Genomic DNA, 19,199 nt, shown 5'->3' with positions numbered 1-19,199 from the left:
ACACATTTTATTCCATAATCAACAGATTGATGATCAGAGAACAGCCTTCATTAGCAACAAAGTTGGCAAACCTGCCTGAATTCTATGAAGCACAGCCTATTTCTAATAATAAGTCATGTGAGCAATAAATTAAATATTAACTTCTGTAGAGTCACATTTTAAAAACGCTGATGATTTATAAAGTGAATAACATACTTTGTGCTTTTGCCCAAAACATAATTATACACCAGCACTAAAGCAAGCCTTACATAGAATTATGTATGCAGCTTTATAAAAACAAATCTTAATACTTCTTTGAACATTGGCAGTCATGTTAAAATGTCACCTCCCTTACTTATGTCAGTTGCTGAATTCTAACTAAGTACAAACTGAACTCTGGACATCTGCTGACACAGTTGTAATTCAGACATCTCAACCATTTGACTGACAAGGATAACAGATGCTGACATTATCAAATGCTGCTATACTTCTTTCCATGGTCACTTTTTGCCCTGATATAGCCAGTAGATGAAAACTGTTGCCATCTAAAAGAATACTTGAACAGCTGGACAATGCAGTCCTATATTACTGACAAAAATAGATACAGTTTTCAATGTTCAAGTTTTATATAGGATAAATTTCTATTAAACTCTAAGCATAAACATACTGTATATTTAGAGAACTCTGTTTTTGCAATAAAAGATTTCATACAAGTTATGCATTACAGCCCAGATTAATCTTACCCCAATTTAGCATGGCTTAAAGTTCACAAGTCTTCATATAAGATGCTGTTCTACACTTAAAAATGAATCCCATTTTATTAACTAAAATATATGCATATTAAATTATATGTTGAAGTATAACTATATGTCAAAAACAGTGAAATCATTTTTCAAAAACAGATGCAGATAGAATATGTATAGAACAGAAAAAGTATTTAAAAATAAAACTCATTCTGGAAATATTAACCAGAGTTATACTTGAGAACAAACAGTTATACTTGTGAAACTGTTCTCTAATTAATTCTTTTCAGTAAACTTCAGTAAAAATATATTCACATTCTCAACCAAGAAATGCAAATAACTAAGAAGAATTTTTGCAAGGCATAATTATTTTCTTCGATGGCTTAGTCTGAAGTTTATTTTTTTCTATTTTTAATAATATAAAAATGAAGCATTATAAACAAAAATTAAAAGTAAAGGAATATATGATTCCCCATTATCTGATATTTATTTAATGGAGAAACAGCGGTATGTTTCCTAAACTTCCATTTATTTATTTAATAAATTTCTATGGGCACCTATCTGTTCTGGGCATCTAACTGTTAAAATAGAATTAAAACCAGTAAAAAAGAAGTACAATTGAAATTAGAAACAACATAAACAACATAAAATAGCAGCAGAGAACACTCCTGACATCACACCTTCATTATAACCATGGCCAAGAAACTGGCTCACGCATATAATTTGATGGCAAAACTAGGTTTTCAATGCTTTGCTTAAGCTGGTAAAATGGAATCAAATCACATGTTTAATGGATTTGGTCCCCTTCAACCAGCTGTAGCTATGTATTGATCACTACAGGACAAGGGTTTTATCAACTTATTTGTAATAATAGGAATATTAAAAATAGAAAACTTATACAAAACTGACCATCAGAACCTATTCTGGGAAGGTTAACATAACTGTTCTTTTTCTTATTTTCCAAGTCAAGTTTGATTGCTGAGGGTTTTATAGATATATTCATTTGGTTTTCTTGGCAAGAATACTGAAGTGGTTTGCTATTACTTTGTTCCAATTTCAACTTCTCACTTTAGCCTACAGTACAGCTATTTCTTAGCCATTATTTATCCAAATAATAAGTTGGTTCGATCTTGCTTAGCTACATTGCTAGATACTATGCTTCCAAAAGAAAAGATATGAATTAGAAATCGAACATGTACTGTAGGAATTTTATTCTGTGAAGACACCTCTTCTGTATTCTGAACTGACTGGACCAGAAGCTAATGTAATTTCAGAACTGGTGATGGATCATCATCCTCTACCTGAATTTTAAGCATTTTGGAACTAATTAGACAGCTGGTATGGCATGAACAGTTTTGCTATCAACAGAGGAAATAACCTGGAACACAGAAGGAAGACTTAGACTGGGTCTGCTGTTGGTGGTCCACATTCACTCCAGAATTCACCACCAAAAGTGATTATCAAAAGTGTTTAAAAAAATAAGATTGTATCCAAACGTTTTACAGGTACTCTTAGAATGGGCATGAAAGCATCATTTATCACATAAGGGGAAATAAGAGACAAAAAATGTAAACCCTGAACCTGACATATTAACATAGTTGGATTAATAAAAACTGTAGTAGTTGATCTTTGTTATTAAGGCAGCACCTTTTTCAATAAAAGCATTTTATGTATTTGAACCTTGTTCTTGAATCTTTCAATGCTAGGCTCATGATTGCATGTTTGCTTTCCTAGAAATTTATTTCCATGCCCAGGACAAAGCTATAACAAGAATTGGAAATTCTCGGGTTAGATAAAGCCATTATATAAACAATGAATGATATTTCAAAATCTCAAGTAAAGGAAGACAATGTTCAAATTTCTCTAGATGCAAAAAAGCAGAAAGAAAAACTCTAGAATTTAAATGGAGGAAGAGGGAGAGAAGGAGGAGGTGGCAACCTGAGATCTGTAGTATATAGATTTTCACAACATGTGGCTTTTATCTTTTTGCAATAAAAGAGTTTATCTTACAATGTTGTATTTGTGAGTTTATGGGGTTGTTTGTACAGTCAATATTTATTGCTGTGCCTGCCATAAAGTCTAGTACCATCTTACTCTGTTGAAAAATCTAGCATACTTTATTAACTTAATAAAGCAAAATACCATTTCCCAAAAAATAAGACCCAACTGGAAAATTAGCCCTAGCATGATTTTTCAGGATGCTCGTAATATAAGCCCTACCCCCAAAATAATCTCATTAAAATGGTCAGCCAGACAGACACATTTAATACCCGGTCAGATTATCAGAGAAACATGGGTATGAGGTAGTGATGACTAACTGAAAGAGTTTTTAAAAGAGTAAAATTTATCGTTCCCTATTAGCTATAGTAACTTAGGGGCAATCTTCAGATTTAAATGCAATTTGTCTAAAAATAACAGATGCAGAATGAAATTAGGTAAGAGAATTATATTTATGTTTTACTGTTCATTTTTGGAATTTTGGCTGAACTTTGGATCTTTTCCCTTATGGTATACAGATGGGATCTCACAGACAATGTTTTTATCATCTACAGAAGCTCAAGATACATTTAAAGCTGATTTTTCCCTTTCTGCATTATGCAACAAAATAAAGAATTAAATTACTATCAATAACAAAAAGTGTGACAAAAAGGTATTCAACATCGTTTTTTCACCATTAAATTAACATTGTCTGTCCAAAAATATAAATTAAGCTGGCATCTGAATAAAAATGCCATTAAATTACAAGGCTTCAGTGAATTACTATTAGATAATGTATTTTCCCATCTATTACTTTGTAGCTTTCAGCACAAGTTCTGAAGGCTAGTTTTGAATTAATACGCTAACTCCAATCTAAAAAGATGTGTTGCCAAATAGATACGTACACCTTTGATTCTACTACTTCCTTTCATAATTGAGATATCTGTGGAAGACATGTTTTCATCCAAATACAGAACTACAGGCTTCTGACTACTAGCATCACATCATTAATCATTCTATAATGGTTAATGTGAATGTTGTTAAGTGCCAAATGCACTAGCCAAAGCTCTGGCCCATGGTATGCCAAAGATTTCAGATATTGCAAATCACAGATTGTTAACTATGGCTTCTAATAATTTATTAAGGTGATATTAACTTACAAAAAGTAGTGCCATTTCTGAAAACAGGCACATATTCTTCTGCACAGTAGTGCACAGTATTCAAATCCAAAATGGAAAAGGTGCTTTAAATTTAGCATGAACATCTCACTGAAGCTTTCAATGGCATTTTAAAAGTTGGGTCTTTTCCTGGTCTCGAAGCATGCCAAAAATATGCTACTGACAAGTACAACAGACACGTCCATGCTAAATCCAATAAACCTTTCTCACTTTGGTTCTGAATACCATTAATTGCTATTGTCTTAATCAGGTAGTATACCAATTAAGAGAGAAATATGGATAGAATTTCTAAATGAGCAGGTAGTTAATGATTACAGAATATCATTTTAAAAATTCAGCCAATAGCCCTCTTTATACATTCACTTCTATTCCCTTTTGGGCAAGGGCAATTTTAGTTACACTGACATATCAGCTAGCAATGACCTAAATTATGGCTTATAAACTTAATTACAAGTTTTGAATTATCATAGTCTGAAAACTGAGCTTTTAAAAAAGTAGATCTAAAGAGAATCTGTGGCTGAGATCGGAAAATGTATGATGTTATAAAGTGCTTCACAGGCACAAGAGTGCTAGTGAATTGGGCCAGTGGCCTGTCCAGTCCAGCACTCATTTTTCAACTGTGCAGAGTGACCAACCAGATGCATTAGACCAAACATGGATAGGACAGTGATAATCCTATACTGTTGTTGCTTCTCAGATGACATTTAATATATCAGCCTATGATTCTATTTCAGCAAGTATCAATGCTCAGAAGACAGGAGAAAGAAAAAAAATACCAGAGCTATAAGTTGGTCTAGAGAGTCAAAAAACAGCTCAGAAAAAGAGGCTGACAATTCCATTTTGCTTTGATGTTTTAGTTATCAACTACTTTATTTTTCAGAGTATAAGATGCAAAAAATGTGGGTGGAAAAGTCTGTGCATCTTATACAGCGAATATTCTGGTGAGGGGAGAAGGGGAGTTGGTGTGGCACCAATCAGCTGTTCTACAACGGGGCACAACGACGAATCGGCCCTAGCGGGGAACAGGCAGTGGTGGCGAATAGGCGGTGGCAAACAGGCATAGCAGTGAATGGCAAGCAGCGAATAGGTCATGGCAGTGAATGGGCTGTGGCAAATGGGCCAAATGAATACCGGATGGATGCTTGTTTTCCTCCCCAAAAGCTAGGTACCTCTTATACTCCTGAGCATCTTATAGTCCGAAAAATATGGTATATGAATTCATCAGGAGTCAAGCTTAATTCAAAGGCATCTTTATCTTATCTACAATCCCAAAAGAACTATACAGCCAACAAGAATCGTAGGCACCGATGGAATTAACTTCAATGAATTTCTCCTACCATTTTTAAATCAGTCAGCCATCATGTCTGATAGCAGCAAATTCCACAGCTTAACAATAAGGCTTGGACAAAGCCTTTAAAAGAGAGGCTTCATAATATGCATAAGCCCATTTGAAGCATTTATTCACAAATCATTAAAGAAGCCATAACATTTGCAAGGCTCATGCAGCTGCTTCGAAAGAGGCAAAAGCAAAGCTAAGTGGTTTGTGTATGACCACACATATGGAAATAGTCAAGAGCAGCTGCACAAGCTTTGCAAGCATACTTTAGCAATTTGAAAAGAAAGGCTTTGTATATATGTCCACATGTTACGAAGCACTTCTTTAAAGGCTTTTCACAGTTCTGATAATTATTCATTCCATAAAGTAGTCAGTAGTGTGAATGGAGGAGGGGGGTGACAAGGGAGAGAAGATCAGATAAAAGCCCACTCCTTTTCTTCCTATATTGTAATTCCTGTCACGTACCCAATGAGGCATAGCTTATAGCACAACTACAATATTTAAACAGAAAGACAAAGATCCTTGGAGGTGCTAAATGTAGTATTTTGTTTTATTGGACTTAAACATCCTCCATAATTAGTTTCAATGGGTGATTCTGAGTTTTAACATCACAACAGAAAAAGCAAAATGTTATACTGTTATACTTGGTTTGTAACCTATGTATATGCCCTGTTATTCTACAAGCTTTTATTCCATCCCTCTGCCCAATTTAAACAGCATGCCTCAAATTCACTTCTTAGTCTGAGTAAGAAAGCTGATGGGATAGAACTCGGACATGTATTTGTTGTCACAATGCTGCTTCACATTACATTTGCACGTTCACATTCTTTTATCTAGTCTTAGTCTTTACGAAATAAAGTAAATGTAAGTCTAGATTGCGTCATGATACTTTTACATATTGTAGTTGCATGAGAACAAACACCTGACCGCACATAAAACAATTAACTATATGGATAATTTAGTATAACCTGCATTTGTTCAAATACCCACTACATTAATTCTATAGTGTACGATTATATAATTTTAATATGTCAACTACCAAGCTACAGAAAAATTAATGTTAAATTCTTCTGAATTAATGTTAACATTTTTACTATAACATTATGCTTATCAAAATTAAAGGCAATAAACCTACACAGTACCTTGGATTTCCCCGTAATGCAGCATGATGAAGAGCATTAAATCCATTGTTATTTGTAATAGTGACATCTGCTCCAGCTTCCAGAAGGACTGCTAAAATGTCATCACGCTTTTTGCTTATTGCGTCATGCAGAGGAGTATCACCCTCAGAATCCTAAAAATAAATATTAGTCAATTTGTATCAATTTCTTTATCTCCCTGTCTAACAACCTATCAAACGTCAAGAAAAAAAGAGCTAGATATGAAAAAAAATGTTGATGTTTGGACAGAATACATCTGTATAATTTTGAACCGAATTGATCTTAAATTAGCACAACTTAACAATATCTTCTGTGTAAATGTTAAGATGCCTTATATCATAGAAGACATCAATATAATTCTGTTTCCCTTAAGCACAGAGATATTATATTACAGATGCAGGAAAAGAATTGCCCTAAAATATTTTAAGCTTACTCAATAATAATATTGTAAAATACAAGTGATTTAATATACCTTTTATCACTGACTATATAAACTAAGGTTGATATGGAATGCTGATGAAGCATATTTCTGGCAAATAATCCCAATAGAAAGGGAAAGGCTTTTGTTTCAGGCCATAAAGTGTAGAGCTAGCCTCAAGCACATAAACAGATATAGAACACCTACAGAAAATATTCATGGATATGATCTATCAAAGCAATAAGAAAACAGATAATGTCTTGAAAGCAATTTCAGAGAAAGTTCATTTGATGCTGCCTTTTTGAATAGAAAGAAAAATGCCATTTTAGCATCCTAATAAAAAATAATGTAAAAAATCAAATTAACATATAATGCAATACATTTCTATAGAAAGACATTTTAACTAAATCAATCTCCCCCATCTATCCAAAAGAAAACCCAGCAAAGTTCATTTAAAAAGAAATATCCTGATATAAGAATATAATAAGAGCTTTGCTGAATTTAGCCAACAGCATATTTAGTTAGACACCCTGTTCTTTTATTAATTTCTCCTGTTTCTCTTGACAAACATCTACATCAAATCATCACTATGTTTGGGTGGTAGCAAAGGCAGGTAAAACAAAAACAGGCCAACAGTTTCACAAAATTAAAGGACCACAAAAGAATTCCTGTTTACAATGGTGTACTTTTCTATTTAGAAATAATTGTTCAGATTTTATAGAAACCCAAAATACTGTTCTTAATTTATTCATCTACATCATATCTAAACTACCATCACCTTCAGTATATTCAACACTTCCATACATCCTCATAGGAAGGATGGAAAGCTGAACATTACCATGTTCTGATATTACACACCAAATTATAACTTGGAGGCTAACCCTATTTAATATTTCAAAGTTATGTACGTATGAAAAAATGCTCAAACTGAGTTCATAACAAATAAATAAAAATTAAAGAGCAATTAAATTACCTGGAGACTAGGATGGCAACCAAAGTCCAGTAACGTCTTCACAACTTGGAGATGACCTTTATTCACAGCAATATGAAGTGGTGTCTGTCTACGCTTATTGCGAGCATTGAGATCTGCACTGCCTCTATGTAAAACTTCTATCACAGCTCCTTCATCACCAAAGGCTGCATGATGAACAGCCCTGTCTCCATCTTTGTCCTAAATAATTAAAATTCAGCTGCATAATATTTTTGTTCTACAGTTTAATGGGAGACTTCTAAATTGTTGTATATAGTTAATAAAAGGATGCAATGATGTAAAGCATCAGTAGCAGATGACGTGTGTGTAAAGTTCTACTTCACATTGAGACAGAATTAACATATAAAACAATAGCACTTAGACATGCATACCGCTTCAAAGTGCTTTACTCTATAAGTGGTTAACAGAGTCAGCATATTGCCCCCAACAACATGGGTCCTCATTTTACCCACCTCGGAAGGATGGAAGGCTGAGTCAACCCTGAGATGGTGAGATTTGAATCACCGAGCTGCAGAACTAGCAGTCAGCTGAAGTGGTTGCAGTACTGCACCCTAACCACTGCACCACCTCAGCCACTGCACCACCATGGCTCCTAGCAACTTATTTTGATGTTAAATATTAGTTGCAAGTCATAGCCAATTGTTTATAAGAGAGGAACTTTACTTATGAACTGCTGTATTAATAACTTCCGATACTTCCTGGATCAGCCTAGTCAATAACTCAATTTCTAGTGCAAAGAACCATCCATGGTGTAGCAGTAATATAATCTGTAAATTTCAAGTTTCTTCCCCTTTATAGGGAAATATCTATTAATCTCAATTCAGCAAAATTGGTTCAAGTAACCATAGTTAATTGGTTAATCAGTTGAATGAGTATACCTGTATTTTATTGTACTGACTTTATTTTACATGGGGGAATGATTTTCTTTTTAAAAGTTTGAAATCCTTAAATAACCCACCCCATCCCACCCCCCCAAAAACCACTGGCTACTACCAAATTAAATCATATGAAAGGGACTCATTCAATAAGCTAGTAAAATAATTGCATAACTAGCAATAAAATAAATATTATTTTACAAACAATAATCCATAACATTAGGCAATTTTATGTTTTAAAATGCTTTAAAATATAATAGATATTTATATTTTATAATATATAATAAATACATTTTACTAAGTATTGTTAAACATTTAAGCTTTAAGATACCTCTGCTTCTACATCCACATTCTGTTTCAGAAGCAATTTCAAAATGTCGACATGTCCATTTTGACTTGCAGCCTGCATAGCAGTGTGTCCAGCGCATTGTCCATTCACCTAAAATATATTAATAAGATCAAAGAAGTTTAAAATGAGACATTAAGAATATAGCCATGCTCATTAATAGCAGTATAATGTCAAGAAGTTAGAAGTTAAAAGGCAACATATTTACATATGTAAATTACATATGTAAATTACAAATATGTAAACATATTTACATTGTAAAAAATACCTTTTAGAGATCTGATCAATTGTCTTTCCAAATTATCTTTAATTTACTACATGTAATAATGGAGGAAATATATCTTAGATCTATTAAAATATTTTCAATTTATGCACACTGCCATAAATTGTGAAAAACAGCAGGATATGAACATATGAAGTATGAAAATATTAATTAAAAAAAACTGAATTGGAAAAAATTATCCAGGTGGCATGTTGAGGGTAACTCGAGAAGATTGGATTAATTACTTGTTTTTTAAAACTTTACATCACTCCAAAACAAAATAATTATTTACAGCAATAGCAGTAGACTTATATACCGCTTCATAGGCCTTTCAGGCCTCTCTAAGAGGTTTACAGAGAGTCAGCATATTGCCCCCAACAATCTGGGTCCTCATTTTACCCACCTCGGAAGGATGGAAGGCTGAGTCAACCCTGAGCCGGTGAGATTTGAACCGCTGACCTGCTGATCTAGCAGTAGCCTGCAGTGCTGCATTTAACCACTGCGCCACCTTGGCTCTACAGGACATTATAATGTAAACATCTTAGGAGGCTAATCTTTGAAACATTTGAAACAAAACAGTGCATTCAAAAAGTAACGAACCAAATGTTAAAGTGGATAGGTCTTCCTATTTTTAAACATAATTAATTTCCTATTTACAACAGGAAAGATTGTGAAAGAACAATCTATCTTTATTTTGATTACCCTGTTTCCCTGAAAGATGTCCCCGAATAATAAGTCCAATCAGGCTTTTGAGTGCATGCGCTAAAATAAGCCCTTTCCTGAAAATAAGCCTCCCCAAAAATATTGCAACACAGCAGCAGCCATGAGGTGACTATGCTCACAGCCTCCCACACCTCAAAAATAATAAGACCTCTCCGAAAATGCCAAGTGCCTATTTCAGGGATCAAAAGAAAATAAGACTCTGTCTTATTTTCAGGGAAACACGATACAAAATGTTTTATCTTTACAAGAATCTTTAATTATTGATCAGAAACTCTTAATTCCTCTTATTAGGAATGATATAATTAAATACTCACATCCACATCAGGTCTTTTAAGCAAATCTTCCACTTTTGCTACATCCCCATTAGCAGCTGCTTTAACCAGCTCCTCATTAAGATCCCCAGATTCTTGAGTTTCAAATAATTTTTTCAGCAACTGGGACAATCTCTCTGTGAATATTAAGTGAAACAATTAATATTACCAATGTATAGTATCTGAACGTAGTGTTGCATTTAAACAAAGTATTTTTATTTAATATACATGTAACAAACAATATTTCACTATTATTTAAAGTTTGCTCCTTGCCTAGATCATGACTGCATACTAGCATTTCCTACAATGGAAACATTATAGTGGAGCAGATATTCATGAGTCTACCAAGAGCAAGCTTAAATGTTATTTATCACCTGCTAGATAATGAAGGTTAGAAAGTTATTCCTGTTACAGGAAACAATAACAAAATAAAAAGAACTGCAATAGGGACAATAGAAAGTAAAGGTAGTACCAATAGTAATAGACACCTTGGATGCTAACCCAAACAATTAGAGCACCACTTGAATACCATCACCATTGACAAATTCACCATCAGTCAATTGCAAAAGCAGCTTTACTTGGAAAAGCTTACTCTTGCGGCAAAAATGCCAAATCCAGTCTGAACATCTGGGTGACTTATGCAATAAACCATTATAAATAGAATAGTGCTCAACAGTGTCCATATATACATCCAAGATATTGAAATGGATTTTTGACTTGACAAATGTGCTATGCTCACCATTAAAATGGCAAAAAGTAATGAAAACTGAAGGAACCAAAATGCCCTATAGAAATAACATCAAGAGTCTGGATGAAGACTTGGGAATCCTTCAAGCTGATATCATCAAGAATACTAAGTCCATGAAAAGGTTAAAAGTGAATAAATCAAGAGAGTGAGGAAGATCTTAAAAGTCCAAACTCAGTGAAGGAAATAATATCAAGGCAATTAATACCTGGGCAATTCCATTCATTAGGTACACAACTGAATAGTGGACTGGACTCAAGCAGAACTATAGGCCCTGGATAGAAAGACCCAAAAATAATGACAATAAATCATGCCCTTCATCCTTGTAGTTATATTGACAAATTCTATTTACCAAGCAAAATAAGTGAATGTGGGATGTTGCAAATACATCAGATTGTTGAAGAAAAAAGAGCATTGGAAGAATATTTCAAGGACAGTGAAGAAGATGCAATGAAATTATACCAGGAAGGCTTATGAGTACTTAGAGACCAAACTACAAGAAAGACTAAACGAAGAACAGAAAAAACACATGGAAAGACAAAATATTTTACATGGCCAATTCATTTTAAAAAATAGCAGGCAAAGCAGATACTAAGAACACCTGGCAATGACTAAGAGCATAAAAATTGAAGAAAAAGACAGAGGAGCTAATTCTAGCTGTACAAGACCAAGCCTTAAGAACAAATGCATACAGAATTGAGAAGACAGCGTGCCAACTCTGCAAAGAAGCTGAAGAAACAATGGATCATTTGGTTACCTGCTATAAGACAGCTTAACAGACAAATAACAGCATGACAAAGTAGCAACAATGATGCATTGGAAGATTTGCAAGAAATACCATTTGTGGACAACCAAGAACTGTTGGGATCATAAAATAGAGAAAGTTATAGAAAATGAAGAAGCTAAATTGCTCTGGAACTTTAGAATTCAAACAGACATGGACCTGACACATAACACCCCAGACATAATAACTATTGATAAGAAAGACAAAAAAGCCTGATAGTAGATGTGGCAGTATCTGGAGACAACAGAAAGAACTAGGGAAGATAACAAAATACAAAGACCTGCAATTAGAAATAGAACAACTGGAGCACCACTTGAACATCGACAAATTCACCATCAGTCAATTGCAAAAGGCAGCTTTACTCGGAACAGTTTACATCCTGTGACATTATCTTTCACTATCAAATATTGACATTTGCTTATCCCAGTCCTATGGAAGGACTCGATAGATGAATAAAGATGTCAAACCCAGCCTGAACATCTAGCTAACTATGTGACAAACCATTAATATAATATTGCCAGGGGGGTGGGGGAAGTGAAATTACAGAAATCGGTGAAGAATAAAAATGAAAATAGCAAACAAAAGATAGGGATAATAAAACTTAAAACATTTTATCATTTGAACAATTACTGTACAGTAGGGATAAAGTTGTTGAATAAAAACTGATGGAGCCAAAAGGACAGAAGAAGAATGCGTCTGTAATAATAGCCTGTTTTTTTCTCTGCAGATCAGGAGAAAAGCCCATTGAGGTAACTGGCTTTGGAATGAGAACATGCTGTAATTGGCCTCCAATGCATTGTATGTGCTGTGGTTTTGTGGTTTTTATGTTCATTGGTTCCTTTTATTCCATATTTAATTATCTGTTAGTTAACCAAGGCTCCAATTTATGAGTCAGGAGGTCACATAAATTGATTAAATAAATAAATAAATAAAATCGTAATTCATGTATCTAACAAAATATCCAAGAGTAGACTGCACACTGTGTATTTTAGAACTATTCTAAATGAAACTGCTCTTAAAAGACAGCAACAAAAATTTAAAACTAAGAAACATAGCTGACTTCAAAATGTTAATTTCTTTAGTATTTATTAGCTTGTAACTTACCACCAGATGCATTGCTTATAGCTGATCCTGCGGAGGCTACCTTTGACACAGCAGCTGGATTGTATGTCCAAGACGTTCCACAAACCTCTACTTTTAAGTCACTATCCGAGTAGATCTGCTGGACCCTTCCAACTTTACCTAGGGTCTAGATTAAAGAAAACTAATATTATTTATATTATTTTATTTATAAAATCACCATTTTATATGGGCATCTTACGCTATATTTCAATAAAGTTCTGTGAAGGTTGACCTAATAATGAATGATTGCAGATCATTGGTATGTAAAAAAATAAGCTAATTTCTATTATCATTTCAATAAAATATTTTTATTATTTTCAATAAATTCAGTAATCAAATAATACAACTCATTTTAGCTAAGTGATCTTCTACCGCAGAGTTCCCCAACCTGTGAGGATTTTGCAACTGGGCTGTGGAAACAGCTGGAGAGCCCATAAACATACATATCCTCACTTGCGCGAGCAACAGGTGAGTGTTGTGTGCGCACTACATTTGTGTGGCACGTTTGGGCAAATGGAGCTGTGTACACTTTATGGCTGCTTGCACGAATCATCTCCTCTGCCCCTCTCCTGCCGGTCCACAAAGTTGGGGAAATCTGTTCTACCAGATGATTTTCACATATTTAAGATACTAGAAATTCATTGTACAAATGTCTAATCCTAGAAGATAAAGCAAGATATAGTTGAGAGAATGAATGTTATACATATAGTCCTCAACCTACGGCCACAATTAAGCACCAAATTTATGTTGCTAAGCAAGACATTTGTTAAGTGAATTTTGCCCCGTTTTATAATGTTTCTTGCCAGAGTTAAGTGAACCATTGCAGTTATTAAGTTAGTAACATGGTTGTTAATTGAATCTGGCTTCCCCATTGATTTTGCTCGTCAGAAGGTTGCAAAAGATGATCACATGACCCTGCGGCACAGCAAACCATCATAAACATGAACCAGTTGCCAAACATCCAAATTTTGATCACCTGATCTCGGGAACATTACAATGATTGAAAGTCTGAAAAACGGTCATTGGTCACTTTTTTCAGAGCCATTGAAACTTCAAACAAGTGGTTGTAAGTTGAGGACTACCTGTGATTCATATTCAACAATATTCCTAGTCAATACTCAATAATGCTTAAAAAATAGGTAGACCTAATATTTCCATCAAACTTCATTCCAAATTCATAACTACCTGTGTTTCCTCGAAAATAGGACCGAGTCTTATTTTCTTTTGGGCCCCAAAATAAACACTAGGGCTTATTTTACAGAGTGTCTTATTCCCCCCCCCCAGGAGGGCCCACTTTTTCTATTTGTTTATAGTGAGGCAGGAGTCCATGTGGTATATTAATGCTGCTGCCGCAAGGCGGGGTAGTGATGGTGGAGCTGCCCCACACCCCGCAGTGGCTTACCTCAGGGCCCTCACAGCTAGGACACGCCCGATACCTGCCTTGCCTCACAGCCATGGCAACAACACACCACTTGGTCTCCTGCTCCATTGTGGCCATGAGCAAGCAGAAAAAGTAGGCCATCAGCCATGTGGGCTGCTGTTGCACATGGTTGCCAGTGCTGTCATCATGAGGCAGGTGTTGAGGCGTGAATGGCCTAGCTGCAGGAGCCCTGAGGTAAGCCGGTGCTGGGTGCATGGGGCAGCTCTACCACCACACCTCACAACTGTAGCTCTGAGAGCAACCAGATAGAATGAGTGGCCGGCAGGCTGCGCGAACTCCTAAGTAGGGCTTATTTTGGAGTAGGGCTTATATTAGGCGCATGTGTGAAAACATGATAGGCCTTATTTTCAGGATAGGTCTTATTTTCAAGGGAACAGGGCATTGTTTACTGTGTCATAATGGTAACTGCTGGAATAAACTATCCAAACAGAAAGTCATTTCTTCCTGATTGATTCATTATACCTGATTATCAATAGGATTTATCCAGAATGAGAAACCTATCTCCAGTGGACATAATTTGCATAATTTTCTAAAATTTCACTGTCATTCATTGAAAGATTTCACTTCAGTTCTGAAATAAACTTATCTACATTTTATTTCAAATTACATAACAACAAATATATTTATATAAACTTACAGGAAGCATTGCTTCAGCCCATTCACCATGTCCCCTTTGAAGCAACTTAATTCTTTCTAAGTCATAACAAACTTGGACAAGATCACCCACTTGAAATTGTGAAGCACCACCTTCAGCACCTTGCACACCATCTCCACTTCGGACAACATTGGCTTTAGTAAGAACAGCAGGGTTAAAGGTCCATCTAAAAAGTAAAAATAACATTATTATGGCAAGTGGTTTTATAGTTTTATGAAAGCATAACTGCACAGTTCAGTTTTGCCTCCCATTTGCAAAAGATGCTTGATTATTATTAGAGAGGGCTGGAAATCACTATGAAGCGGTAAATAAGTCTAATTGCTATTGCTATTGTTTTTATAACATTGCTTTTAGGATACAAATTATTAGTTCAAGTGAAAATGATTCAAGGATTTTTTTAAAAAATCAAGCAATTTAAAGGCAATCCAGTACTTTACAAGCCAGTTACATTAAGGTTTATTCTAAGTAGACCTGCTGATACTCTAATGAATATCAAGGAGGTAGTAGAATAAATCTTATTAAAGAATCGTGGTAGTGCTCAAAAGATAGGTCTTACAAATCTTTCAAAGCACCATTAACTATGCAGTTAGGATGAACTGACAGATAAAGCTGACAGATATTTGAACTTTCTAAAACTTTTTACAGCTTTTATTAATGCAAATTTAATAGTCATGGACAAAAGAAAACATTTTACAAAATGTTGTTTCAGAAAAAAAGCATAGGCTAAGAATAAACAGACTGATGGATGTAAGAAATAGAGTTGATGTTGCAAAATGTGCTTGTACTTGAGCTGATATTAATTTGCATCTCAGTTATCAGTTAGGTAGTTGACAATAATAAATACCAAGCTAACAACAAGCAGCAGCAGCAGCAACAGTAGCAAAAGTGTAAAAGAATGAAGAGCTAGACTTGGTAAAGGAATGAATCATTAAGGGAAGAGAAATATCAACTCAGTCCTGAGAAAGAAGAAAATGTAGGAAAGAAGCTCAGATTAATTCTGCCTTAATTTTGTTTGGTATAAAATAGAGCTGAAAGAAAATTTGAGAGGCTTTTAAGATTCTGTTATTATATCCTGTAACAATAAAGTAGCATTCCTGAATTCCCTCTGATGTCTGTTTCTTGACCCTAATGTACTTCAAAGGCCTGAATAAAAAAGTATTGGCGTATGAATAAAAAAACTTGGAGAATGGAAATTAAAATTGCAAATATAGTTCAATATAAACTAGAGGGAAAAACAATATCATAACTTTATATGGAATGTATACAGACAAAAAATAGCATCAGCTTGTAATGACTGACTAGCAAAGGGATTTTAAGCTGTAAAACATAACTAGGAAAACACTGTCTTAATGTGTGACAATTGTGAAAAAAGATAAATTCATGTTAAGTATTAGAGGTATTCTCAGAATTCAATGTAGTCTTTTTCAACTTAAAAAAGAAACTTAACAAATTTGTTTTGACTTTACCAGAGCTGTTTCAAGCTTACTCTGTTGCAGGTTGGAACATTTCTGGTAAAGTTTGCTACGAGTTCAGAGTGATTTGTTTTAAACCTGAAACAATGGTCTGAATTCAAAAAAGTGTCCTTATTGAAAACATTTTGCACATCTCATCTAACAATAATTTTAAAAAGGATTTTAAAATATATGACTGCCAATATCAGTTTCACAAAAAAGAAAGCCAAAGCAATTTTTTTAGAATGAGAACAATTTTGATAAACTTTTCTTCATTGGGTATGTTTAAACAGAAGCAAGAGAGCCCTATGGTAGAAGTAGATTAATTTGGATTTCCGCATGAACTAGTAGATTGGAATCAAGAGTCTAAACCGCTCCTTCCAACTCCATGACCAAGACACTAAAGATCTCCCCTTGGATGAAACATTGGAAATATGGGAATTAAGCAAATTACTGTAATACATCGTAAAGGAAGTCAGAAAGAAAGAAAAAATACTTTTTCTCACAATACTGGAAACCTGGGTCATCCTTTAAAGCTAAATGGGAAAGTTTTTTTTTTAAAGAAAAACCCAACAATAACAAAATAATTATATCATTCAATAGCATAAGACAACCTATAGGCATCTGTTTGGCCACTATAGAAAACACAATGCTGGATAAACCTTTGGTCTGACTCAGCATGCCTTTTAATTTAGTCTGATATTTGAAAAATAAAACTGCTCATATATTAATTTTTAAGAATGTAGTCATAAATCAGATTTTTAAGTATTCTAAGCAAAAACTGTCTAAGGGGTCTAGAAAAATGTTTCCTTGTTCTATGTAGTATGATCTCAACAAAGAGTTGTTTATGACTAGAGGAAGGAGAATTAACTGAACAAAGAGTTAAGGATACTGTTGCTGACAGTTTCCCCTGAAAAATATTTGTGTACCTAATGCCTCTAGGTAAGGAACTGCACAGATTTTCAGGCTGAAGCTATAAAAGTGCTGTTAGACTGTAGCAGGAAACAGAAGTAGATCAAATATTCTTAAAGAAAAAGAATTGGGTAGTTTTCTTTACAAAAGTATTTGGAAAGGGATGAAAATGTACTATTCAAATTTGAACTGTTGGTTAAGTAGTGCTCGTGAGTAACACCAACCCAGAGCTGGGTTCCTACTGGTTCAGACCAGTTCGGCCAAGTAGGTAGTAATTCGGCCTGCTATGCCCCCGAACCGGTTCTCTCGGCTGCACCACAGGCACCACCACCTTGTTTTTTGCTTCTGCGGATGCACAGCATTTTTAGTACTGTGCATGCATGCATAGCGTGCATCAAGCACGGGTAGAAAGCGCATCCCTGAGTGAACCAGCAGTAGCAGCAGCCGGAACCCACCCCTGAACCAACCTTCCTTTATCATACTGTTAAAGAGGTTCTAAACTAAATATTTTAAACAGGCACTTCTCCAGTCAAGGTAAATAGCAGATGTACAAAGTTTTACAAAAAATAGAAATAATCTTTATTGTGTATATATATATAAAGCAAAACTAATATAGATGCTATTAATAATTATAATTTTGTTGCAAGACATAAGAAATGGACAAATGACACAGAATGCAGAATGGAGAATCTAAAGATATTTCTGGGCTATATTAATTATTATATTCCTGAAAATTCTATTTGAGGGGGTAATTTAAAGGATCTAATTTGTGTATAAAACATATAAAAAAATAAACATAAAAATATAACATTCTTATTTGTTATAGTATTTTGATGTGTTTATAACAAAAGTAATGCAGATTACTCATGGAATATACTTTAAGCTGCTATTAATTGGTGGAAATATTTCCTAGTAATACTATACAGCATAGGTGTCAAACTCAATCGCATCACATGATGCATCCGACCTGCAGGCCACCAGTTTGACATCCCTGCTATACAGGGCAATGAATATAAAATAAAGCCCAAGGCATTTACCCGAAAGCCACATCATCAACATGAATTAGCATTTCCATTCTTATTTAGAGATCTTGCAAGACACAACAGTAAATATAAAACACTAATTAAACACTTGTATAATAAGAATGATTTGCTTTATGAAAAATAAATTAATATACCTATTCCCACTTGGATATTGTACAACAATGTCATGATCTTCATCTATTCCACAAACTGTGCCAGTAGTTGTTAAGGTTTCAAACATTCCATCAGTCCATCCTCCATGACCATGTTGCAATGACTGAACAATTTCTAAGTCAAGATCAATGTTTACTAGATCACCAATCTGTAAACCACCAGGATTTCTGTTGCCATTCTGTTCTCCTAAAGTTAAGAATTTAAAGAGAATGTATGCTTTGGAAATTTCATCCATAAACACACATAATTCATAATCATATAGAAGGGTACATTGCTATTTTATTAGTCTAATCTCAGTAATGTAGAAACATAGCAGCATTACATAACTAAAAGTGAAATCAGGGAATAGTATTACCACTTCATGTGACAAACTTATGCAATTATAGTCTGGAAAAATACAATAAATATTAAGTAAAATGTTCTCTGGGCAGCACATAATGTTCTATCTTTGCATATGATTGCTCTAAAGGATTCTGAATTCTACAGTGAAAGAAGACAAACTATTTCTGCCTGATGACCTGGAAGGGAAAGACGCAGATAATCAGATTCTTCTCTTTTCCTTAGTATGAATGAAATCAATATAATGGCATAATA

The 19,199-nt window shown here is 34.4% G+C and overlaps 1 protein-coding gene across 3 annotated transcripts in view; it reads right to left on the bottom strand.

Moving 5' to 3' along the window:
* MIB1 (mindbomb E3 ubiquitin protein ligase 1) overlaps window positions 1–19,199 on the bottom strand; it is a 54,680-nt gene that overhangs the window by 24,650 nt on the left and 10,831 nt on the right. For 2 of the 3 annotated variants that reach the window (XR_004255850.1, XM_032222563.1), the window contains exons 6-12: window positions 18,587–18,791; window positions 15,029–15,212; window positions 12,933–13,077; window positions 10,303–10,436; window positions 8,989–9,096; window positions 7,765–7,962; window positions 6,356–6,507 (exon numbers count right to left, since the gene is read on the bottom strand). Coding sequence is in view for 2 of the 3 variants with exons in the window: in XM_032222563.1 (XP_032078454.1) it covers window positions 6,356–6,507; window positions 7,765–7,962; window positions 8,989–9,096; window positions 10,303–10,436; window positions 12,933–13,077; window positions 15,029–15,212; window positions 18,587–18,791 (1,126 nt within the window). In the remaining variant the exon portion in view is untranslated. The remainder of the gene's footprint in view (window positions 1–6,355; window positions 6,508–7,764; window positions 7,963–8,988; window positions 9,097–10,302; window positions 10,437–12,932; window positions 13,078–15,028; window positions 15,213–18,586; window positions 18,792–19,199) is intronic. The other variant, XM_032222564.1, reaches the window with a different exon arrangement.

Source organism: Thamnophis elegans, chromosome 8, assembly GCF_009769535.1.
Source record: "Thamnophis elegans isolate rThaEle1 chromosome 8, rThaEle1.pri, whole genome shotgun sequence".
NCBI classification, from domain to species: Eukaryota; Metazoa; Chordata; class Lepidosauria; order Squamata; family Colubridae; genus Thamnophis; species Thamnophis elegans.
This window is presented reverse-complemented; position numbering and strand designations above follow the sequence as displayed.